This window comes from Eubalaena glacialis, chromosome 2, assembly GCF_028564815.1.
Source record: "Eubalaena glacialis isolate mEubGla1 chromosome 2, mEubGla1.1.hap2.+ XY, whole genome shotgun sequence".
Taxonomy (NCBI): Eukaryota; Metazoa; Chordata; class Mammalia; order Artiodactyla; family Balaenidae; genus Eubalaena; species Eubalaena glacialis.
In genome coordinates this window covers 117284417-117310660 of record NC_083717.1, presented here as the reverse complement: position 1 = coordinate 117310660, position 26244 = coordinate 117284417, and the positions used below count along the sequence as shown (strand labels likewise).

The following is a 26244-nucleotide window of genomic DNA, read 5'->3' as shown; positions in this document are numbered from 1 at the left end:
ACAATAATTTTTTTTAACTGCTATTTAAAGTGTATAGGCAGAGACCAAACATCTCCTATGCCCTTTGAAATGGTTTGCAAATTCCCTATAAATAGGCATTACTCATTTTTTAAAAAAATACTAGGCTAGGTAAATTTCACAGTGCGGCAAGAAGGCTAAACTGCAGTAGAATTCAGTCATTTCCTAAAAGTTGTCTTGCCCCTATCTTGTGCATTTGAATTAAATTATATTTTGAAACGGCTGGGTGAGTAAATATCTGCATAAAGTAACACATTAGAAATTAAATTGTCTATCGTCTTTCTTAAAGAAAACTTTGGGGGCTTCCCTGGTGGCGCAGTGGTTGAGAATCTGCCTGCCAATGCAGGGGACACGGGTTCGAGCCCTGGTCTGGGAGGATCCCACATGCCGCGGAGCGACTAGGCCTGTGAGCCACAATTGCTGAGCCTGCGCGTCTGGAGCCTGTGCTCCGCAACAGGAGAGGCCGCGATAGTGAGAGGCCCGTGCACCGCGATGAAGAGTGGCCCCCACTTGCCGCAACTAGAGAAAGCCCTCGCACAGAAACGAAGACCCAACACAGCCATAAATAAATAAATAAATAAAATTAAAAAAAAAATTTGTTTCTTTACTACATGTTTTTTTTTTAAAAAAAAAGAAAACTTTGGGGCTGTCATGAATGGTCTAAAAAACCTAATGTCCCTTGGTGTATGCATGGTAATAGCTATCAAAAAGCCAGTTCCCTAAGCCCTGGGACATCAGACTGAATTGCTCTGAGCCGCCTGTACCTTCTGCCCATTCACGGAAGGCACCAGGCTAAGGAAGAAAGGTGAAGACTCATGAGGCCAAGACCACCTCTGGATTCCTTTCTCATCTCAATTCCTCCTGCCCTGAGTTCCAGCCTCATGGACATTCTTGTCTAATCTTCCTTGTTTTCTACCTCAACTAGCCTCTCCTTTATAGGCAGACACTACAGGTGGTCTGCCCAACACTCATTCTCCTCTTCTTCCTTAGGCACAAAGCCCCATTTTACTCCGGGTGGCATTGTGCCCTGCTGAAGGTCACCTTACCCAGCCCCCCTCGAGGGACAGCCATGGAACTAAGTTCTGATCAATGAGATGGAAGAGGAAGTTGTTGGATGAGCCTTCTGGAAAAGCTCTCTAAAAAGGATCAGATAGCTGAAGGTGCCCTTTTGCCTTTCTACTTCCTCTCTGGAATGAAAATATGACAGCTCAAACTCTAATTGGCATGTTGCACCTGAAGTAACTTTGAACATGGAAGCCAACATTAAGGACAGAAAGACAGAGGAGTGAAGGTTTCTAATGAGCAACCATACTGGCCATGGATTGGCTATCTCTGGACTTCCTTCATGTGTGAGATTTAACTTCTAATTTAAGCCACTCTATAAGGTATCCATCACTAGAAGCCAAATGCAATCTGAACTCGAGGCTTGATATTGGTAACGCTTTTTGATTTCTTTCATATTGATTTTTCAGGAGCGCTTTTTCAGGGTCAAGTGTCAGGTTTTATCAGAACCGCCAGCTGTTCCTTCTGTAGCGTTTTGGTTTAAATGTGCTTTCCAGGCTTGCACTATGCCTTGAGTGGGAAGAGGCAAGGGGTCACATCCTATCCCGCCGAGGAGAAGCACAGCCACAGGGAGTGTGAGTCCCAGGAACACTGAAAGCAAAATCTCAGGTAAACATTTGCTCACAGGAGAAAGGAGAGGCTTTGCATACCTTTGCCTTCATATGGGAATGCAGTTTCAGCTGAATGAATTTTGTTTTCAACACCCTTCTTGTAAGAGGCAGATTTTTACTCTTTGTCTTTAGTGAGGTTCTTTCTTCAGGTTCAGAATGGTGGGTACACATGAACCCACCATTAAATGTTTTCCCCCCAGGCACGTAAACTCTCTGCACCTCTCAAACCAGATGAAGTCAGTATTTGCAGGAGGACAGAAGATCCTGACCTTGCCTCTCCAACGTGCCCATATACTTCCTACCCCCAAATGATGTAACCAGACTCTCTCCTCCCTGCTCCCAGCCTTCCACAGAACTCAGACCTTTCTCAGCATTCAGACATTTGATCCTTTTGGAGGTACTTAGCCGACCTGTGGGTTTCTTTTATCATCTGCTCTGCATGCTGCCAAAAGGCAGCTGGGAAATGCAAAGCTGTAGGTGGGGAAGACAGTTGGGTTTAGAGGTAAAACAGAAACAAAAAACAGGAGAATAAAGGAGAGTTAGACTGCTATTGTCAAAATGACAACTTAGCAGGTTTTTGAAGAAAGTAAAGCCATGTTCCTATATTCACGGTCCTGTTGTCTGACTACAAGGTAAGAGCTTATCTCTGCCTTGTTCCTGAGCCTTTTGTAGAGGATACAGCCTGAGGTGGTCACCACACAGGATTTACTTGGATTCCCTTCAACAGTTTGCGAGATGGGTTTTCACCCAAAATCGTACTATTTAAAGTTGTTCGTTTCTGTTCAGAGTGTGTCTGATTTCCAGAAAGGAGGCTGAGACGCTGCTGCCTTGTGTAGAGAGCTTTGTTGAACCTATGTTGATGTATAATCTCCTGGCATGAGGAGATGGAGCCCTGATTCGCCCTGCTCGGGCCACAGCATGCTTGGAACTCTTGCTTCTTCTGGGTCAGCTTCAGGTTCAACACTGACCCACAGAAGCTTCTCTTCAGAAGACTGTTTCAGATGTCGAAGAGACTTGGAACACTGCTGTGACAGGGCTGAAGGAAGTCCAAAGGTTTAATATGACAAGAGAAAACAGGGGAGGACAGGACAAGATGGCTGTCTTCAATGTTTAAAGAGCTGCCGCAAGAGAGATTGGAGTAGTTTTGTGTGGCTCTAGAGAGCAAAATCAGAGTTGATAGGAGATACAGATCTGAACTCAAAAACGGTTCAGAGTGGGGAGAAGGGGAATTGGATGAAGGTGGTTAAAGGTTTAAACTTCCAGTTATAAGATAAATAAGTCCTAGGGGGTGGAAGGTGCAACATGATTAATCTAATTAACCCTGTATGTTATATATGAAAGTTAACAGCGTAAATCCCAAGAGTCCTCATCACAAGGAAAAAATACTTTTTCGTGTCTTTTATTTTATATCTGTGTGAGGTGATGGATATTCACTAAACTTATTGTAAGCATTTCATGATGTATATAAGTCAAATTGTTCTGTTGTCTACCTTACACTTACAGAGGGCTGTGTGTCAATTACATCTTAATAAAACTGGAAGAAAAAAAATGAATGAGAGGGCTTCCCTGGTGGCGCAGTGGTTGAGAGTCCGCCTGCCAATGCAGGGGACACGGGTTCGAGCCCTGGTCTCGGAAGATCCCACATGCCGCGGAGCAGCTGGGCCCGTGAGCCACAATTACTGAGCCTGCACGTCTGGAACCTGTGCTCCGCAACAAGCGAGGCCGCGATAGTGAGAGGCCCGCGCACTGCGATGAAGAGTGGCCCCCACTTGTCACAACTGGAGAAAGCCCTCGCACAGAAACGAAGACCCAACACAGCCATAAATAAATAAATAAATTAATTAATTTAAAAAGAAATGAATGAGAAAGAGTTGAACAAAAATGGCTTTAACTGTCTGAAACTAGAATGGGAAGGCACGCACAGTATGGCTGTACCTGTCGTCCATAACCGTGGTGGATAATCAGGCAGGAAATGCACCGCTAGGAAAAGGGAAGAGGGTATTGATTCATCCGGTTATAGGTAAGATGAGCTGACCTCTATTATTCCTGCCAACTCCACAGTCCCGTGCTTCCAAGCCAGCCAATTCTTTTGGGTGAAGAAAGAACTTGAAGGAGGTAAAGGCACACACACAGGAAGGAAGGATTTCTAAGCGAGGCTCAGATGGCCATAATGCTCCCTGGTTTTCAGGGAAGAAAGGGTTGAAAAGTGGGGATGAATGAATTAATGATGATCTCAAAGACTCTCTGGCATTGCCATTTTTAGCAACTGTCAAACAACGTGTAAGTGGAACACACTCTATTTTGCATCTTGATCGTCAATAGTGACAAATGCAGTTAAAGAGCTATTCCAGGGGCAACCTTACTCTACTTTCATTTCTGTTTGCACCTCAAACTCTGACAAATTCCTTCACTAACCTGCTAACATAATTATGTTATCAGAAATGACTAAAATGATGACCCTGAAAGCAGGATTTCTTTTGAGACAGTGAGTAAAATTCCCCACAGATAGGTAAGGAATTTCATACATACACACACACACACACACACACATACACACTTATATATAGTGTGTGTAAGATGTTTATTTTGCAAAGCTAAATATAAGTAATCTTAAGTAAATATTTTAAACAGTAAGTACAATTTACCTTATGAAATAAATGCTAAAATGGGCATATCCAGACCTATTCCTTGCCCATGACAGAATGGCATACCACTCAAAAAGTCAGCAACGTTCCCCCCAATATCCCTAGGTCTTTTCAGTATCTACAATGGAGTATTTTAAAATTAAACCTTCCCAAACTTACATTTTAGGCCTCTAAGCTTTAAGAGGGTGTGGTATAATAAAAACATCTATTTGGTCTTTGCCTTCCTCTGGGACCAACAGTCCTTTGTTCCTTTGCCTGTTCATGAACATTAGGCTCCTATGCCTTCATTTCCCCCCATCCAGCTTAAATTCCATGGCCAATCTTTAGAATTACCCTATTATATACACCGTCAACTCCCTAACCCATTTTTCTTCGTCACACTCATTTTGCAAAGCCCCAACTCTCTTCCCAGTCTGGGCCTGTACCTGGCAGCCAAACTGGCTGGAGAAAAACACGACTTGCCAATGGGCCCCACTTTAAATTCACGACCGCAGATCTCAAGTGGGGCCCTGGATGCTGCCCAGCAATCCCACCCACTCTCCCTGGGCCCTGCCTCCTTCCTCCTCAAACCTCCAAGCACCTTCTCTACCTCAAAAACTCTCCTCTTGAGCCTACTTCTTCCCCCAGCTAGCAGCCCGTTTCTCTGTTCCCCTTTATAGTTAAAACTCCTTGAACAAGTTGTCTGTACTGCTATCTCCAAGTCCTTTTCTCCCATTCTCTTCCAACCTACTCCAAAGAGGTCCTCATCTCCATCGCTCCATTGAAACTGCTCTTGTCAAGGTCACCAATAACCTTCAGTCATCATTCTTTCCTCCTGGAAATCCCTTGTGAAGTTGGCATCCAGGACACAACATGCTGTTGGTTTCCTCCTGTCTCACTGGTGGCTCCCTCTCAGTCTCACTCACGGGTTCCTTCTCTTCTGCACATGGGCTCAGTCCTTAGAACTCTTCTCTGTCCCTCTCAAGCCTTTATTGATCTCATCCAGTCTCATGTCGCTCAAAGATGACATATCAACGTGTAGATGACTCTCAAATTCTCATGTCTACACCAGACCTCCCTCCTGAACTCTGGACTCATATATTCAACTGCCCACTCAACATTTTCATTTTTGTATTGAAGAGGAAACTCAAATTTAACACGACTGAAAGTGACATCCTGATCTTGCCCTAAAAAAACTTCTGTATCCACAATCCTCCCCAACTCAACTGCTGGGAACTCCATCCTTCCATTTGCCCAGAGTCATCTTTGACTCCCCTCTTTTCTCTTATTCCCAATCTACATGTTCCAAGGGCTCTACCTTTAAAACAGGCCCAGAATCTGACATCTTCTGTCAACCTTCATTCCTACCAGCCTGGTCCCAGCCACCACCAACTCATTTTTTTTCTTTTTAATTGTGGTAAAATATACATAACATAAAATTACTCATTAGCAACATTTAGTACAACATCACTATCTAGTTGCAGAACATTTTCAGGACTCTGAAAGGAAACCCCAGCCCCATCATGCAGGGGGCTCCCCATCCTCTGCCCCAGCCCTGGCACCACGAGTCCGCTCTGCACCCTCAGCTCTTGACTGGGTCACCGTGAGCCTCTCGGCCGGTCTCCTCACTTCCTTATTTGCCCTGATCCCTCACCACAGCGTTCAAAGACTGAGTCAGATCACATCACAGCTTATCTTCAGACCTGCACCAACTGCTCATCTCGCTCAGAGGAGAAGCCCTGGCCCCGTGGAGAGAAGATGGCTTCTCGGACGTCTCCTGCTGCCCTCCTCACCCCTCGCTCTTCTCCAGCTGTACTGGCCTCCTCGTGATCCCCTGAACATCCCAACACACACCCCTTCCTCAGGGCTTGCACCAGATGCTTTCTTTTCCTGGGAACACAACCCTTCCCCAGACCTGCAGGGTTCCCGACCTCACCTCCTTCGGGTCAGTGTTCAAATGTCGCTTTCTCAGTTAACATTCTTTTACAACTGCCACCCTGGCACTCCTAATTCCCTTTACTTTGCTTGTATAATTTACTTAGATAAGTAAATTCTAAGTAAAGTGTATAAGTAAATATATAAGTATGTAGGTAAGTATATTGTAAATATGCAAGTATTTACTTTGTTCATTGTCTGCTCGCCCCACTCTCCTGCCGGAATGAAAGCTCCCTGGGCCAACATCTCTTTCTGTTTTGTTCTCTCTTGTCCCCTAATGCCTCCAACAGTGCCTGACACACAGTCAGTAATGTCTGTTGAATGAATGTGTGACAGAGCAGCAGAGGGGCAGAAGTGGGTCGCTGCTGCCCTTATTCGACTAACTCCCTCTTCCCTGTGGTGGCCTGTGAAGATGGAAGGAGTGGCCATGCCGCTGATCATGTAGAATCACTGGCCAAGGAAAGCATCGCCCAGAGGTCCCACACCAGGGATTCTGTGGGGGAGGGGCACCGGTGGTGGCAGCTGTGACCTCCCTCTCTCACCTGTAACAAAACCCAGTACCGTCTCTCCATCCAGGGACTTGCCTAGGCCTCCTCCGTACCTGTTGTTGTCCACATAGCGGATCAGCATGGGGTAGAAGGCATAGAGGTCTCTGCAGAGGACGGCAAACTCATCCAGGATGAGGAGCTCTGCCTCCTGGGTGTCCCCTTTGCTGTCGGCTTTCAGCTGCTCCTCCTCCTGCACAGTCTTGACAGCCTTCTTCTTCAGCTTCTCCAGAGTTGGGATGAAGTGGCTTCTTAGCAGGTCCGCCCTGGCCTTGCTGATGATTGGCTGGGCATACACTGTGTTTGCAAACAAAGGGCCTCCCCCTCATTTTGCATGTTATGACAATCGATGAAAGGAAAGAAGTGATACTCAAAGGTGAGGCTGTGAAAAGACGTCAACTCAGGATGGCACTTGCCCTTCCTACATCCTCTGCTTGGCACTTCCATCTCATGAAGCCTCAGTTGCTGGGGGCGGGGGTGGAGCTACAGGAGAAGGTCTCTATTCCTGTTCTGCTTCTCTAGGCCATGGGGAAACCTTGCCACCCTTTAACTCTTCACGTATGGTGTTTGCTATACCTCTGAGCTCTTCGTAACAGACTACCTTGTTTCATTTTAGAGTACATTCATGTTGGTTTTGGCTCACTAGCTAGATTATAAACCTTTTATTCATAATTACCAACACTGTGCTGAGTCAAGAGTAGGCACTCAATACTACGCTTTCTGGTTTCTAGAAAAATCTCTTGTTAAAAATATATGGACCCAACCACAGTTCTCAGCCCCCAGGACTTGAGAACTGCCAACCTACTGCCTGGGGGCTCCTCTGGGCCCTGAGAAAAGCAGAGAAACTACTATCATCTATAATAAACTGAGAGGCAGACTGGGGTGGCCACTAGAAGTCAATGAGCAGAAACAAGCAATCAGTGGGACCTGCGACTATGATTCCAGCCTTCTTGAAGAGAAAGATAAAACTTACATGTCTCATCAAGTTTCTTAAATGGAATATCCTATTGGTCTAATTCATAATAAAGATGAGAATCAGAGTAATTATTTAAAGATAAGTGAAATAAAATTCTCAAGAGTCATGAACCATTCACAAAGTGCATTGCGTATTTTGTGTATTTCAAAGGTTCTTTAATGTAGGGCGTTTCCATTGTAAACAGCCTATAATCCAGCACTTTTTCTTTTTAATCTCACTTTACCTTATTTTTTGCTTTCATAAATAAGGCTGTTTTAGAAAGAGGAGGCAAAAACAGTTCTCTGCTGAGAAGCATTAACCAACAGGTCGAAACAACACTGTGATGGCTCACATTTCACACTCCAGCCTTCACCGGGCTGCATTTCTGCTTTGGACCTGGAATCGGAATGGCTGTTCCAGATATGGGTGATTTGAGGTTGCTATTTAAAATGGACTTTGTTTAGGCACCAGGAATGAAGTGGCCTAACTGAATGAGATCTGGGTTCACCTGTGAAATAACAGGTCAAGTTCAGTTCCCATCAGTGTGCTGTGACATCTTTCCGCTGCACCTCTGGGGAAGCTAAGGGAGTCCATCCTTCGATTACCTTCCTTCCCTTAATCCAGATTTAGACATTAGAGCTCCTCAACAAATTGCCTTAGGGTTAACAATATTCTTGGGCTAATAGGTAAGAAAGGAACGCCAACTTTATCTACTCATATGTTCCCAGAGGCCTACACTGTCTAGGAGCCATCAGTACCCAAAGTATTTATAATTTGAAGTTCATTTCAGAGACAGGAAGGGGTAGAAGTTTTCTTCCTTGGAATATCTACTCATTTGTCCAGGAAGCTAATAGCTACCACTGATCCCACCGTTGTGTTTTATGGTTAGGAGATTGTAGGGGTGAAACAGCTATGGTCCATCAAAACTGCAGGTCCCTCAAAGGCAATGACTTTGCTTTAGCTTCTGTCTTCTCGACTCTCTGACAGAGGACACTAAAATATTCATGGTTTCCTGACTGTGGAAAGTGTGGTTATTAATTTTCCAAGCCTCTCCTCTTTTGGAGTTGTTTCAGGAGCAGAAAATCAGCTAACAACATTCATTAAGAGCCTACTGCATGCAAGGAGGAATACAAAACAAGACGGAAATCCAAGTGAGGCTACTGTGAACCTAAGTTAGAGAGTGTCTTAGGAAGCATAAAGTGAAATACAAATGCTAGAAACTTACAGTACAGCCCAGACGGGAGTGAGTTTTGTACGTGTGGAAAACACACAGGATCACTTACCAAGAAAATATGGACAATTATTACTGTAAGAGCAAATGGAATTCTTAAGTACCAAAAGCAAATAAGCAATGATCATGGGAGTCGGGTAGAGTTTATCAAGAAGGGCTTCCTGGAGATTTGAGGGACCTGGATTAGTTGGGGAGTTAGGCAGGAGCATTTGCTCCAGGAAGCTCTACAGGGGAATAAGTCAATTCTTTTCACTGTTAAATAACTAAGTGCGGGGAGGGGGAATAGCTTAAAGATAGACTAAGCGAAGAAAAGAGAGTCCAGGCGTCTTGGTGCTGGGGCCGGGGCCGGGGAGGAAAGGCATGTGTGGTACCTGCAATGCGCTTCATCCAGGAGGCCTCATCGATGCCCAGGTTGTTGTTGATGATTTTCAGAATGTTGCCCAGGATGACACTGAGGTGTTCAGAGGTGACCTTGGTGCACCAGGGCCCTGTGCTGGGGGGCAGGTGCTCAGGCCCCCGCTCCCACCAGTAGGACAGGTAGTTGCAGAGCATGGGCAAGATCACCTCGATGACGTGGGGCATCTCCGTGTACCGGGCCCCTGACTCGGCCAGGTCGTTGATTTCCTTCATCAGGCCTTCCAGCTGGGGGATGTCAGGGCACATCTCCTCCACCGTGTCTGGCATCCCCAGAACTGACCGAGAGGGTACAGGAAGAATAAAGGGACATTAATTCAAAAGCACAAATAGTGCAACCTTCTCTCTCTCTGTCCACCCCTCCTTTGGTCTTTAGACATAATTTTCCACCCCAGAGGCTCAAACAAGTAAGCTCTGGATACAGAGGAGCTTTTGCTCTCCTGCTGCCTTTGTAAAGACTGAGCCTTCCAGAGGCTGGGTTATCTTCTAGATGTCATATTCAGGTTAAAACACTTAAACTGAATCTTAAAGGAGCATAACAGAGACATGGCCGAGGGACATTTCATAAGACTTCTCTGTGATACAGTCAGTCTCTTGCTTTCCCATCCTGGCCTCAGTGCATGCACTGCAGGAAAGGCAGGACTAGGAGGAGAAAAGCAACCCATCGGTACTGAGTTGCCAATTTGTGGTTCGGTCACCTGGATGTCTGTACTGTTTCAAAAAGGAAAAAGAAACATCTTGCATCAAAGATTCTTTCAGCTTCACCAGAGACAACACTTTCCATCCAGTTGAAATTTCGGGGAAGAAAGCTTTGCACATACATTGATTTCTGCGTTTACAAAAGAAGTTATTGATGACCCGAAGTAACCTTTGCCAAGACCTCTTGTCATTCACTTAAACCTTTTTGTTTCTGAAGGTTTATGTGCAAGGAATAGTGAGTCAGCCCTATCTCTTCCTCACACTGAGTGACTGAGGTCACTTCACTGAACGAGGACAGACAGGATGAGATGATGACAGAGTTCAACATTAAACGTCGTCAGATACAAGAATAGCAAACAGAAGAAGCCAAGGGGATATCTGTCTTGTTCTTCTTAAGGCCAAGGACACTCTTTCCCTCCAAGACAGGAGGAGAGACCAGAAACATCCTGAGGTTCCTGATGGGTGAGACGAAAACAAGGGCTCTGAGTGGCAGGGCGGGGCATGGTTGAAAAGAAGCACAGGCCAAAAGCTCTGCAGAGCGTCCATTTATGTCATAGCCCCCAGGGTCCGCCTGGGCCTGGGAGGCAGCTCATTGCAGACTCCACCCACAGGCCAAACTTCTCATAGTGGGGCCGAAGCATCAGACACCAGCGGGGCTAGGGAGTCAGAGAAGCAACAGGAAAATGTGGTGCATTTTAGATCCACTAGTGGAGCCTATTAGATCCACTAGAAGATTTGAGGAAATTCTTTTTGATATTAGAAGTAAAGTGTAAAGTCCTCATGAATTTCAAAGGACAAAGCAGAAACTTCAAATAAAATGTGACGTTTAGTGAATTGGGTTGTGCCTGCAGGCCCTTTGCCATGGGGTTACTGCTGGTGTGAAGTCTCTCTCTTTTCTAGATTTTAAGTCCATAGGAATGGAAGGGTTAATGAATAAGAGGCCACCACAAATTCTTTGGCCTTTAGGAATACTGGCCAATTGAAGGGACTGTCTTGATTTCTGTCATAATTGTCCTGCCTGGAGCAGAGATCCAGAATAATCCTGGCTGCCTTGGAGACAATGAATCTGTAGCTGTTACAAGTGGTTCTAGGAGATGGTGTGCAGCTGTACAGTGATGGACTTGGAAGAGCCTCCCTGCTCTGGAGCAGGCCCTGTGAGGTGCTAATACCGTTCCCCTAACTGTGATTTTCTGTTGCTATCGGTATCGCCTTTTGGCAGGTAGAAGGCTCCAGATCTCTCTTCCTTGGAAGTTAGGAGTGAACCAATGTCCTTTAAATCCAGACAATTCAAAAGGACTAGTAGCATGAAAGCCAAAGAACATCGAACTCCTGTGATTTACAGCATAAGGGAATTATACAGGTTAGACACGATCCACCGCCAATGCTGGTCATTTGCAGAGAACAAGTCCAGCCTGTACCTTGCTGCAGAGCAACAAGAATCAGGGGTGACATCAACCTGGGGGTCTGGGGAGACTCTCACAGACAAAATCATTTGACACATACAGTGTCAGAATCAATAGGTACGAACAGTACAGTCAAACATTCTACCTTCAAGCTCTGCACACAGAACAATGCCAACTGCCACAGATGCAACTGAAGTTTACAACTGTTTGCTATAAAATTATACATGAGAAGGCTCAGGGCGTGTGTGTGTTTAAATGTCACATCGACAATACATCATCATGGACACTTTTTTTTCCCTACCTAAGAGAAACACAGAGTTGCTTGAGGTTGCTTCACTGGAGTCATTACAATGACCTTTAAAAGTTATTTATATGTAATTGGTCCTCGAGGGGAAGAAACATTTGTGATTTACGTGGTGTTTTGTTCTTCAAATGCCACATACTAAACCCGCAGAATGAATGCTGCTGAGTTATCTACCTGAAAAAGAGCTCAGCTGGGTCCTATTAGAATCAGACACAAGAATGTAAGAGGGGACCATTAGAACACACTGGCCTTTCATCTGCTAGATCAGTGGTTCTCAAAGTGAAATCCTCCCACCAGCAGTGGCAGCATCACCTGGAAACTTGTTAGGACCTTCAGAATCCAGACTTACTGAATTAGAGACTCTAGGGATAGGACTTGGCATTCTTTAACAAGCCTTTCGAATGATTCTAATACATGCTAGTGTCTGAGAACCACTGGGAACCACTGAGTTAGATTCCAAAGTAGTATTTTCTTCACCAAGCAGCTCTTCCCTCAAGAAGACAGCATCAGAGAGCACCGTCTCTGTAGTATAGGCAGACAGCTTACATGGAAACTGGACCTCCTTTCTCTCTGGTTGATTTTTCCAATAAGGATTTGGAAAGTAAACTGGCTGGTGAGTAGGATGTTTTGGTCAATCTAATATTGTCATTAATAGACCACTGCCACACATAACCAAAGATTTTATCTAGTTTTATCTAGCACATAACAGCATTAAACCTTTTCCAGTTTTTGGATGAGTCAGAAAATGCTCCAGGACATTACAAGAGAGAAGAGTTCCTAATATGAGTAACTCTGCTGGCAAAACACCAACTGTTAATTAATAGAGATGCCCAATTGACTGAAGCCTTGATAAATCAGTTCATATTGTATTTCTCAACCAAAGACTCACATCATTTGTCACGTCACATCATCTGTCACATTCCTTTCCCTCCTTGGTCCCTCAGGCCACCTACTTTGTATAATGAATGAAGTCTACCTTCTCAGAGTCCATCAAGCCATCAGTCATTCTCTGGCTCCAGGCAAACCTGGTTATCCCGGAGTAAGTATTCGTGTACACTCTACTTTTCAACAGCCATACACATGGTCAGCATTCAGTCTTTGTTGATTCATTTTTTTTTTTAAGATTTGATTTTATTTATTTTTGGCTGCCTTGGGTCTTTGCTGCTGCACGTGGGCTTTCTCTAGTTGCGGTGAGCGGGGGCTACTCTTCCTTGCGGTGTGCGGGCTTCTCATTGCGGTGGCTTCTCTTGCTGTGGAGCACGGGCTCTAGGTGGGTGGGCTTCAGTACTGTGGTGTGTGGGCTCCGTAGCTGTGGCTCGCGGGCTCTAGAGCACAGGCTCAGTAGTTGTGGCGCACGGGCTTACCTCTGGGAGCTCAAGAGCAGAGTAGGTCTCTCTCTTTCCCAAGGTGCAAGCGCTACACATTGGTGATACACAGAGACACACTTTTTCTTGAATCACAGTTGGAGCAGAATAAACGTATAAGTATCCAGCGCTGTCATGCCTGGACCCACGTCCCTCTGGAGTTGGAGAGCAACATTTTAGCTTGCTTTTGCCTACAGATGTCACAGCCCTTCCTCAACTTTGCCAAAGCCTGCTCAGTTGTTCAGCTCCTACTTTAGCTGCAAGATGTGACTCATTCAGAATCATGAGACGGCAGAGAAAAACAAGGTTGGAACTATATTTTTCCTAGTCCATGAGAGGGGAGGAAGGGTGAGATGAGGCTGAGAGGGTTGGGGAATTAACTGAGAGACTTCATGTGAGACTTTGGAATGTGGAGGCATCTTGGCAATGCTTCTCTCTCGACGAGCTCTGAGGACACTAGTCTCCACTGTATTCTAGCTCAGGAAGAGAACTTTAAACAGTCTTCTCTAAATTGTCCTGGTCATTCTTTCTGGGGGTCACGTGCTTCTTTTATCTGAAGTAATGAAAGCAAGCGAGAATAAAGCCACCAAGGCTTATTAGTACTCTGGATTCTTAGACGGAAAGAAGAGTGGTGACAGAGAAAAGTGTGACAGGAACCTTTCCTCTCCTAGAACCCTTAGGACCCATGAGAGCTTGAAAAGGGGGCTTGAACCAAATGGAATCGATACACAGTCTAGTCATCTGTTGGTACTGTGCATCGATATTTTAAGAAAATATTGGTTCTGAATAGGATAGGTTCTGGTTAGAAATGGTTTACTATGATTTTTTTTGGTCTCTTTTTCTTAATATTGATCAGACCCATGGTGTGGTAATTTTTGCTTCATGTCGCATCAAATCATTGTAGTTCTTTCCAGCTGGAGTCCAAGCTTCATTCAAGGTTCCTGCTGGAAGCTCCTCTGTTCTAATCCATTGCCCTTCAGCAGGATCACAATTCATCCATTCATGGGGACTCTCTCTTCTACCCTCCAGAAGCAGTTTACCACCTGCCTTGGATTCCACTTCTAGGTTATCCTAGAAAAGGGGGTGGGAAAACTTTTCCTATAAAGGGGTCCGACAGTAAATATGCTAGCCATTGCAGGCCCGACAGTCTTTGCTGCCACTATTCAACTGTGTCACTGCAGTTGAAGGGGAGCAGAACGGGCCACCCCCAAATATGCCCCTTTGGCAGAGGGATTACTTTGAGCTGATTATTTTTAAGAAACTGCAGACCCAGGAGAGTGTCTGAAAACAGAGTTACTCTTTTGTAAGGAAAATCTGCATTTATAAAGAAAGTTTACCTTAGATACAAGTGCCTGTACCAGAAGAGAGCTCTTGCCCGAGATTACTTTTTCATCTGAAAGACTCACGTGCATGGCAGGGCAAACTGTTTACCAAATCCTTCCTCTTCTCACTTTCCCATGAATTGCTGCCCCCTTTGAAGCCCCAGACTCCTAACCCTTTCCTTAGATCAGGATGGTGTATAAGCCTCAATTGTTGGGCTGGCTTTTGAGTCTCATATCTTTGTGGGGCTCCCTTATGTACACATACGTACATAAGTAAAAGTTTGTTTTTCTCCTGTCATTCTGTCTTTTTTTAGTGGGGGGGTTCTCAGCCAAGAACGATGAAGGGTAGAGGGAAAATTATTTTTCCTCCCCTACACAGTGCTAAAGCAGCTGCAGACAACATGTAAATGAGTGGGTGTGACCATGTTCTAATAAAACACCATTTACAAAAATCAGCAGCGGGCCAGATTAGGCCTGTGGCCAGAGTTTGCCAACCACTGTTCTAGAACTCAGTGCCTCAACACTCCTGTCAAATTCTCTTTCTTGTAGAATTTCAGTTCCTTCTTGTGTTTTTCTCTGCTTTATTTTCCCCGAAGATGGAGAACACGTGGTCATCATCCTTGGAAACACGGCCTGTCTGTGGACTTGAAGAGTGTAACGAGGTTATCAGTGCAGCTGTGCCCCTGCCACTGACACTCTGGAGAGGAACTGTAAAGGGCAGTCATATCCCCAGGTGCAGAAAGAGAACAGAGACCAGGGAAGACAGGAGAACCTGAATTTTTAGGATGCAAGGGATTTAGAAATCAACTACACTGTCTCCTCATTTTACACAAGATGAAACCAAAGTCTAGCGATAACAAAGTACTTGCCTGTGCCCACTTTTCCAGCAAGATGGAGACATGCCACATGGTCCCAGTTCTGACCTCCCGGCCCCTCTCAGACCACATGAACCAGCAACAGTGCTGCAGGATGCCGTCCCTGCCTGCGTGGCCTTCCCTCCCGCTGCTTTCTTCAAGCACATCAGTGATGACCTTTGTGGGATGATACTTACTAGACTTCTCCCTGGGGGTTTTGGTGTTGAAGACTGAGAGTGGGTTGTAGCGGTCAAGGGTGGGCTCCAGGAATGCCACTGGTATGGCAGCTGCCAGTGAGGCCAGGCATTCTCCAAGGGCAGGACGTTGCCTGGAAACAAAGAAGTCCATTTAGAAGTGGTGACACCTCCATGCTGGCCCCATGCATTGGTGGGCCACTTCCTCACAGATGGCTCCCCTGGATATCCTGGGCCCCAGGCTCAGCAAGGTTGCATGCTCTTCCCCCTCCCTCACCTTCCTCTGCACACTAACCAATGGTTTACAATGGTCTCACTCCCTGGTACCTAGTTCTTAAGCAACTAAGGTGATATAATACACTATGTAGCTTTGTTCTTCTCTCCCAGCATCTCTGAGAGCAAGTTTTGCTGGCATCCAGATTGAATCGGATCTTCCTGGTTCTCAAAATGTTTTGAAATCTTCTGTGTAATTTCTCTGTGTCTGTTCCCTGTGAATGGAGCTTGTGTCCACCAGTGGGAGCAGTAGATAATGGGCCAAAAGCACCAATAAGACACAAAACTAAAAACCTGCTTTGCGAGAGAAACAACAGCTCCTAAACCCTATTGCTTGATTTAGACGAAAGAGCTCTCTAACACCTATTACTTCTCTTTTTTTTCCACAAACATTTGTGTGTCCACCACGTATTAAGCTCTGGGTTTTAAGTCCTTCTGTGAAACAAGCAATCAGTCAAAAACAAAATGCTTGGGATTCCTAGTTCAGATTTGTATTGGATTGGCCAAAAACCCGAACGAACTTCTTGGCCAACCCAATCGTTCTCTGGCTGAGAGGGGGTGTGCTGCTTTCAGGATAACCAAGGCTGCAAGAATAAGTGATGGGAACCAGCCACCAGCTGGTCAAAGCAGAGCTAGTACTGAAATAGTGCTTCCCCCTCGCAGACCTGGGCTTAGCCTTGGAGTTGTACTTTCTAACCCCGCAGGTCCTTTCTGCTAGTGAGATGACACGGTGACAGTGCTGGCTAGAAGGGCCCCATATGGGGGCTGACATCTGTTGCTTTCTGATGAATGGGAGACCAGAGCCACCTGGTTTCCACCCATCAATGTCTTTTCTCTGCCACTCACTGGCATTCAATCACAGACAGACTACATGCCCGCCTTGTGAGTTACACAAGTGATGTCAGTTCCCAAACAAGGGGAAAAATTTCTTCAAAGAAACCAATAATGTGAGTCCTTTGTTAGACTGTGATACAAAGATAGCTAGTGGAAAATGCAGACAGTAGGTCGATAATGAAGAGTTGGAAGGGCTTACAGGGTTCAAGCTTACAGGGTTGTTTGCCTTCCTCTGTGACTGATCAACTCAAACTGAGCATGGATACTGTGTATATGAAGCCCTCTAGCAGAAGCCCCGGGAGTGGAGGTGTCAGGCTGCATCTTGGGGGATGTTACAGAACCGTCATGGAGAAAACCACCAGCTAGAGAGGGCACACTTGGAGCCAAGAGCAAACAACCTACTACTGCAATTCTGTGGAAACAGAAAGGCATTCAGTTCTCAGGGTTCCCTTCAGCTCCCACCAAAACCCAAACCCAAGACCGCGTTAACTGCCCTTCACTATGACAACAGCCAACAATCCCAGCAGCACCAAGAAGCCAGAGTGTCAAAGCTGCAGGGTCTCTGGATGGGATAACAAGCATTTACTATGGGGCAAGGCAGGGGGATGGCTAGGGGAGTCACTGTTTACTGAGGGGTGAGCGAGGTAGTCTTAACCTTGGCCTTTGGCTTCCAGGTGGTGAAATGAATGCAGGAAGGAAACATAGAACCCTGATGCAGTATGACAAAATAACACGGCTTTATGGTCTAATTATAAGGATTAAAATCAACCTGCAACATCATTATAGCACAGAGGAAGATACACATTTGAGCTGGACTAAAAATGTGATCTTAACTGGTCCTGAAAAACTGACTTGACAGGACTATCTGGTGTAGAATCAGAATCTGCAGGGGGCTAGCCCGGGGGCACACAGAACTGTTCTGCTTGAGATGCCAGAGGAATCTGCTGGACCAGAGAGAGGAAGGAGGGAGAGGGTGGGTGAGTGAGTCGGTATAAAGCTGTGTATCCCTTGGAATTCCCACACAATCTTAGCCAAGTTAGCAAACTTATGAAAAATGAGATCTTTTAATTACTTTCAAAGACAGTTAATATACACGGTTTTATTCCTTATCTTGTATCTTCTTCTTGAGCTCAGCTTTTAGGGGACCAGCTGACAGCTTATTTGGCCATGAAGTATTTGAGCAGATAACTTTCAAATTAGCCTCTAGCAAGCAAGAATGCCCTCAACCGGACAAGCCGTTCTCAGCTAACAGCACAGCCTTGTCCTTCCGTGGAAGGTCTGACTGTTAACTCGCCCCATCCAGGTCTGCTCTGGAGACAGAGCAGCAGCCCCCCTGGGCCCTGTGTGTGCTGCCCGGCTCCATTTGGAGGCTGCATCAGTGGTAGAAGGAGGGAGCAGGGGAGGCAGTGGGGCTGTGCAGGCTTCCTCTCCGGGAAGCTTTGCAAAGCTGCTTCACCTCTGAGCAGGCCCCAGCCAGGCCTGTTCTCCCACCTCCCCTTCTCTCCACCTCTTCTTCCCCCATCCCCTCCCTTCTTTGCTACGCTCACGGTGGTGGTGGAGAGGCATGAGAAGAGGCCAACACCCTCAGGGACAGCTGAGCAGAGTGAGGGCCTGTACGCATCAAACATGAGGACACACAGGGGCTGATTTTCAGTCAACAGTCTCGCCATTTTAACCAACCCCAGGGGCCAGCCAGTGAGGAGAGATACCCCATTTCCTCTCATTAGTCTTGCCTTTTGAGGAGGAAGAGGAAATAAAGAGGTAAATTACGAAAGGAAAGAAATACCATAGAGAGAGCTTTGAGTAAGAAAAAAATCTGGGTGAAAATCAGGGAGGACCAGGGGTAATATCAAATCTGAGAGCTAATTTTAGTTGGCTCAGGGAGGGGAACCTTGGAAACAGCTGGTCCTGGGTTGTCTTGGTACTAAACCCATTATTCCTTCCTTTCTCTTTCTCTCACCAAAATTAAAAGCTGTGATCTCCCAAAAGTGGATTTATAGGAAGTTCATCTGATAAAAGGCAATCCTTGGAGCAAAAGACAGTTCTCTAGTGCTCTGCTGATTCCCTGACTCAAGGGAGAGGGACAAGCATAATATTAATTACTGACAAACTGAGTCTCTACAAGCCCACCACACTGGCATTTTCTAGTGTGGAGCACACAGTGATGCTAATTAGTTGTGAGGGAGAAACAACAGTTCTCCTGGCCTCGCTGTTAGAAGTTCTGTAAAAGTAAAGCCCAGAAGTCTGCCAATTAATGTTCCTGGCTGTGAAATACCAGAGTGAATGACCTTGGTCTCCAGGTCCAAGGGGGACTGAGCCTGGCAAAGGCCTGCTGTTAAAATGCTTCTCTGATCATTAGTGCCCCCCCCCCACAGGGGGCAGTGTGGGTGTAGACCAAGCAGAGCAAGGGCTACAGAAACAGTTCCATGGCAACTAAAGGATCTACTGGAAGAGTTTATCAGTGGATAGAGAAACTCACTCTCCCCCTACACACCCACCCCCTGCCTTAGTTCTTATTGCCTAGAACAGTATTTTTCATATAATAGTACTTGGTCAATGCTGACAGACTGAAGACGGTTCAATTTATTTCTTTTAGTTGAAGTATAGTTGATTTACAATGTATCAGGTGTGAAGCAAAGTGATTTGGGGTGTGTGTGTGTATATATTCTTTTTCAGATTTTTTTCCACTATAGGTTATTACAAGATATTGAATATAGTTCCCTGTGCTCTACAGTAGGTCTTTGTTGTTTATCTACGTTATATATAGTAGTGTGTATCTGTTAATCCCAAATTCCTAATTTATCCCTCCCTTCCTGCTTATCACTTTGGTCCAATTTGTATTTCAGTTCTTGTTACTTCCTAAGTTGATCTCTCAGTTTTATTTCCGTGGTCTGGGACCTTGCTTCTCAACTGTCTATCATCCGGGACACAGGCAGAGACAAAGTCATCATGGTAATAATAATTATGCCTGCACATATCTGGTGCTTTGCAATTTTGAAAGTTCCTTCATGTAAATTCCAGAGGATGCTAAGGAGAGGAAGCAACACGTAGCACAGGGGCGGAAAGTGGAGGCAGAGCAAGGTTCTAGGTAGAAATAGTAGTAATCTCAAGTGGTTTAGGGAAAGCAATGTTTGATCAGAACAAAACTGGTCAGAGGGGGCAAAGCAGGAAGGAAGATATAAACATTTCTAAAGTGTGAAGGCAAAAACAAAGTTTTAATTTGAAATAAAATGGAGTCAATGCTTAATGCAGTTAATTACAAAACTTAAGTTTTCTTGATGCACCCCCCATCAAATGCTCTATCAATTAATCAAAGTATATCCACATTAAAGAATGTTAAGTATTCTCCATGTTTAAATACACTAAAGCCTTTACCCTATCCTGAAATTTTGTATCTGAAAACTTTGTCAGTGATCATCTCAGTATTGCCTCAATTAGAAAATATCCCCAAAAGAGGTCTCTACTCTGTTTCAATGACTTTTTCCTTCTCACAGTCAACCCTATCACTGAGGTGTCTGGATCTTTTCTATCCACAATGCATTCAAGTTATATTGAGTGGTTCCTTTGCAACCGTACAGACATTCATTAGCCAAAGAAACTTCAGTAAAAGGTGGTAGAGAAATGGTGGGCTTCGTTATATTGGGTTGGCCAAAAAGTTCATTTGGGTTTTTCCGTAACATCTTACAGAAAAGCCGGAACAAACTTTTTGGCCAAGCCAATACTTTCCTCCCTAAAACCCACAAGAGCTGGGGGAAAATTTGGGAAGAAATTTAGATCTATGCTGAAATTAGAAAATGTGTGATAACTTCACACTGCAAAGTATGGACCAAATCAAGTGAAGATGCTGAAACTGAAACATTCTTTCAAGACCTAGAACAGAGTGTAGAGATCACTGTTAGTAAATATGGGGATTTTGAGGAGCCCAGGAAATGAGTTTTGCTTGAAACAATGAGGATTAAGGGTGTGAGCAGGCCCTGGGAGACCTGTTGGACGTGTGTGGGACCCAGGTTCCATCCTGCAGACTGGCAGGCAGGACCAGAGTAGGAAGGAGTGTGCATGCCATCTGCCATAACTATGACCTGGACACCTGGCCTGGAGAACCAGTGGAGGTGAGGTAGAGTGAAAGAGTGAGAAGTAACCTGTTTTGTAGCTGCTGCCTCAACTCCTCTAAAGCAGAGAAGAAACATACATTAAATCACTAAGCAAAAGGCCTATTCTATAGGATGCACCAAGAATTTCACCAACCTCTTATCTGCACCAGCTGTTTACTTTGGTTGAGGAAGGACACCAAAGGATAAGGGTGGATGACTCCTAGGGCTAAAGGCACTGCTGATACAGTGAGAAAGAGTTAGTTCTCAGTCAGCTTCTAGGTTCTGAAGCTGCCTGATATTTCAGCTCTGTCCACTCTCCTCCACTGAACACACATACACGCACACGCATACATGCATCATACATGCACACGTACTCCTTTCCCTTCTTGAGAACTAGAAATGTACCTAATGACCAAGAAATAGATGAGAAACAGAGTTCAGAGGAAGAATTATCCAGGAAAAAACCAGAAAACTTCTCTCTACCCTCACAGAATATAAGAAGAGGTATTAACACGGAGATAGTTTCAGAAAAGAACAATTAGCTAAAAGTTACTGAAAAGAAAATGAGAGCTGCGGGAGGTTAAGGAAAAAGCCAATAAATACACATAATTTCGCTCTTTGAACAACAGCTAAGACAAAAAACCCAACAACAATACAATAAAATGAAAGACTCGTTAAATAAATGAGGACCTAAAGATGGAGGGGGCATATTAAGTTCTGAGAAGAAGTGCAGGGGCTGATACAGAAAGGACAACCCTGGGACACGGTAGTAGTGAAGTGAATGAGCTTCAAGACCAAAGAAAGAACCCAGTGAGCAGCAGCTTCTCCCCTCCCACGGCAAAGTCACGTGTATGGGGAACAAATCACCGGATCCAAGGAACACACACTGTCAGAGCACAAAGAAGCAAAGGCTATATACACTTCCGAGGAAGGAGAATTATGACCCAAGGATTTTATACCACGGAAACTGTTCACATATAAAGTCAAAGGATGATAGTCCAAAATATGCAAAGACTCAAGAGTAGGGCTCTTACAGAAGCAACTACATATGATGAATCTGGCCAACCAAGAGATAAATCAAAATAAGAGTTTTGGAATGGGAAAGTCACAGTTCAAAAGGACTGGCTACACACTGAATCATTTAAATACAAACCAAGGTAAACAACTCAAGGAACATTAGTTCTAGAATATTCCAAAATAAAATGTACGTGTTATAAGGAATTACATAGCAAAAAAGGAAAGGTAGAAAGGATAGGAAGTAGCTAGAAATATAAATGTACTAAACTTGCTAATCTTTTTTAAAGTAGAGAATTAATGATGATTTTATCTAAATGATAAATTAAAAATATGAGTTGTATGAGAAAGAAATTCAGTTTTTAGCTTCATCCAACAAGACAAAGTTGCAAAGCAATATTATGATCCAACATGTGTAAAAACTTACACATGTAGAAAACACCTGGAATGGTATACACCAAACTGTTACTAGGTGGGGTGGTCTGGGGTGAAGAAAACAGCAGACTTTTAACTTTATATATGTCTGTACTGTTTGATTTTTTTTGAATAAGTATGTCTTACTTTCACAATACAAGAGAAAATAAACAAATAAAAGTCATTAATGGTGGCAGCATCACAACTCGAGGACTTTAAATCTTTATTTCCTTAGTTGCTTCATTAACTAATGGAGAGACAATAGGGGCATATTCGATCTAGGGGCTTCTTCAAGCCTGGCTTTCTACCTGTGTGGAGTATAAAACACAGGCACCAATATTCACAGTGCTGTTGAGTATATGAATAAAATATAAAAAGTCATATGAAGAAGAGTCTTTTTCTGGTCTGGCATTTCAGAGTTGACCTTTCTTTGAATTTTTTTCTTTTTTAAAAAGAGAATAATGCATAAGCTTTTCAAAAAATTGTATAAAGAAACACATACACATATAGATGTATGTATATATGCACATAGAAACTGATAGAATAAGAAAGGATATTGAGAAAATATTCACAAATGCTTAATGAAAGTAAAGATACCTTCCCTAAGTGAAATTCTGTACTAAACAGAAAAATTTTATTAATTTTCTTGTTGATTTGGTATAAAATATGGTTATGACTTTTGTCTGCCCAGTTCCTATTAAAGGATAGAACTATTTATCTACATTTCATGTAAAACAATAAGGAAAGCTACATAACTCTAAGGAATTAAAATCATAATCAAAATAAATTAGTCATTAGTTCTCCAGTTGATTTCTTGAACTCCAGAAGCTATTTAAAAGCAGTAATTATGAAGACATAGACATTTCTTCAACATTATTTGGTTATTAGCACATGATTTCAAGTCATCAGTTCTTGAGTTCTTGAAGGAGCCCAAGCGTTGTCTTTGCTTTATTGAGAAATTGCAACTAGAATTTATGTAAGTTTCGATGTGAAATAGGGATTTACCGTTGGTTTGTTTGTAAAGGTATCATAAACTGAGGAGGCCCATGGAGCATGGATAGCAAGGGGATATTTAGATTAAATAATTTTAAGCACAGATCAAATTCCTTCAGTATCGTTGACTGAAAAGGCAGAAAAGGGGAAAAAAGTCTTCCAAGGATAAGACTAAGTCTAGGGTTTGGCTAACACTGTGTTTATCTTCCTGATCTTCCCCGTGGATTTAAACAGAACCACACAACACACGGCATTTGATGGTGAAAAGCAGGCAGTCACCGAAGGCCTCCATCGCTCCAGGCAGAGCAGTGAGTGGAGCAGGAACCTAAGCACCTCAGCAAATCAGCCTGTTCAGACTCAAGACCATTGAATAGCATTTCTGCTTCCAAAGTGTGGACTTGTCTAAAACTATAGCTAATGTGACAGCCAAGAATGGTAAAGGTCCCGGGCTGTATCACACAGAAACTCATTAAACACTAAAGCAACTGCCTCACGTCCCTTGAGCTTCTCAGCAAGCTTTAACCACAGGAACTCTGGAGGCTATTTGGAAACTGTGATTATGAAAAAAGAGACATTTCTTCGACATTTTTTTGGCCACCAGCACATGATTTAGCTTGGCCATATTGCTCCTCCAGCCACATACATTCTCCAGCTATCGCCAGGGAAGTCATACATCTCAGAAGCCTCATTAACACATTTTATACTGCTGTAAACATTTCATACCCTAGGCTCAAAATCACCAAGCCATTTCAGTGAGCATTTTGCTTTCGCTGGATTGAAAAGATGCTATTGTTGTTAAATGTTTAAACACTTAAGTAACACATTCAGCCTGAATGTGTTAGCCTCTTTTGTTCGCTAATTACCTTTCAACATAGATGTTCTTTCCTGTCCCAAGGGAGTAGAGGCTGCACAGTATATGGTAGCATGAAATCTGCACGTCACCCACTGAAAAGACCAAACAAGAGCTGTCATTCCTGTTCATCAATCCCAGTGGCCCACCTCCTGCACACAGAAAGGGTCTGCAAACAGAAAACACGTGTTGGCATCACCTAAGAGCCAAAGAGCTCTCTTTCTCTCTTTTTAACAAATATAGCCCCTCTCTACTCAAATGCCAGTTGCTGAACTGGGAGAGGAAACATCAACAGAAAAACACCCTCCATTGAGCTATCCCAATTCCTTTGTAGGACTCCTGATACAGATCACATTGCTTCTCAGGGAAAGGAATCATTTGACCAATGAGTCCTTCCATATGGGTATTTTTTTCCCCTCCAATAGAGGGAGACACTGTAATCAATTTTATCCAGAGCACTATTTCCTTCTTTTGAAAGGAAGAATGCAAGAAATCAAAGAAGTTTGAATGAGCTTTTTGTTCCTTTCTTAGGGAGATATGTACAATGTCCCTACCTCTGCAGAGACAGAGCAAAATTCCTCATGTCCACCTGTTCCAAGTTCTCTGATGGATGTTTTTCAAAAGGTAATTCAATTGTATCATGATTTTGCCATGTTTCCCAAGGGAAGGGCATGTTTCGCTTAGGAACTTAATGGGCAGGCTACGTGCCTCTATTAATGTATGGAACTCACAATAAGGCTGGAACCAATTTAACATAAAGAGAACTAATTTAATTTTTTATTTTTCAACAAGGAAGTGCATTGTGTCCATGACACAGAATAGTGAGTTTGAATGTTCCCCTACCTCTCCCCCTAACCCCATGGAAATAACTGATTTTCATTGTTGAAGGCTATGGAAGACACAGCCTTGGCTACTGACAACTGGTTAAACTAATTAAATCATGTGCCACCATTTAAAGTGTGAAACTGAAGCTTGGTGGCAGTATAAGAGGGCTGGACATGGTACTAAATGCAAACTAAAAGAAAACCAACCAACTACAGTCTTCTTCTGGAGGCTTAGACAATGAAATGTTAGCAGCTTCTCTTTGCTGCTGGTATCCAATGAATAAATTAAAGCTTCTTTACAGGAAAATTGGTGTCTGGGAGCAACCTTTATCTCTTGATGGATTTCTCAGATAACCTTTTCAAATTAAGTGAGAACACAATGGCTGAGAGCTAAACCAGTGGGTGGAAAATTCTGGTCCTGAAAAACAGTGGGAAAAGATGAAATATTATATACTCAAATTTGGGGATTTCTTCCCCTCCAAGAGTCTATTACTTCATTTTTAAATCTAAGAAGGAAAAAGTGTGGAAGAGTTATCTCTACTCTGTCCTCAAGGTCAGCCTAAGGGAATGAGCCACACACTTGCTATTGATCTGTGGCCAGATGCACATGAATCCATGACAGACAGCAGGCTGACTCACAGAGTAAATCCACCCCGAACTGATGCTGAGACACATGCTCAAAGATGGACGTCAGGATGGGGAGCAGAGCCACCGTGGTGTAGTTAATATTCTGAGAAACGCCTTTAATCTGCGTTCTGGAATGGGTAAACTTGCCGAGCTTCAGGTTTTCTGAAGTCTTCTCTAAGTCTTCGGCTGCATTTTCAAAGAATGCTCGTAACCCGGCCTTCACCAGCTCTGAGCCTGACTTCATGACTGTCCTGTAAGCAAACAATGTTCAAAACCAGAAGCATAATCTGAACCTATGGCCAACCCCCTTCTTGAGACTGGTGACTTGCAGTGCAACCTGGGCAGACATTTGACACCCCGCTCACCTGGAAGACACCGAGTCAGGAGAAATGGAGAGAGTGGTTATTAGCATCCAAAAAGAAACTGGGATCCACAAGCCCAAAGGTCGGGCGGGGGGTGGGGTGGGGTGGGGGGGGGCGGGGGCAGCAACTGGAAGGCATGCTTGATTTGAGGGAATGACTGCTCAACTCTTAGGAAATGGCAGGACGACTTAGAAAGAAACTGATATTGGTCACCTGCTATCTATATAATATTGCAGCTGGCTACATTCTTCTGGAAGTATCTAATTAAAAGGAGGGAGAGGGGAGCTTTTCTTGCAGCTCCACATGGGCTCAGCAACTTTCATAAGGACTAGTTAGAAATATTAGCTCTCCTGTGATGTAGGACCTCTTAGAGAGAGAGAACAGAGAATTAAATCAACTGAAGCTTAGATTTCTATCAGTTTTCAGG

General features: G+C 44.1%; 1 protein-coding gene across 1 annotated transcript in view; it reads right to left on the bottom strand.

Annotated features, from left to right (window-relative positions):
* Positions 1-26244, bottom strand: part of RYR3 (ryanodine receptor 3) — a 372240-nt gene that overhangs the window by 61734 nt on the left and 284262 nt on the right. The window contains exons 64-68 of the mRNA XM_061181456.1: positions 25468-25706; positions 24018-24099; positions 15539-15669; positions 9353-9673; positions 6852-7092 (exon numbers count right to left, since the gene is read on the bottom strand). Coding sequence (XP_061037439.1) covers positions 6852-7092; positions 9353-9673; positions 15539-15669; positions 24018-24099; positions 25468-25706 — 1014 coding nt within the window. The remainder of the gene's footprint in view (positions 1-6851; positions 7093-9352; positions 9674-15538; positions 15670-24017; positions 24100-25467; positions 25707-26244) is intronic.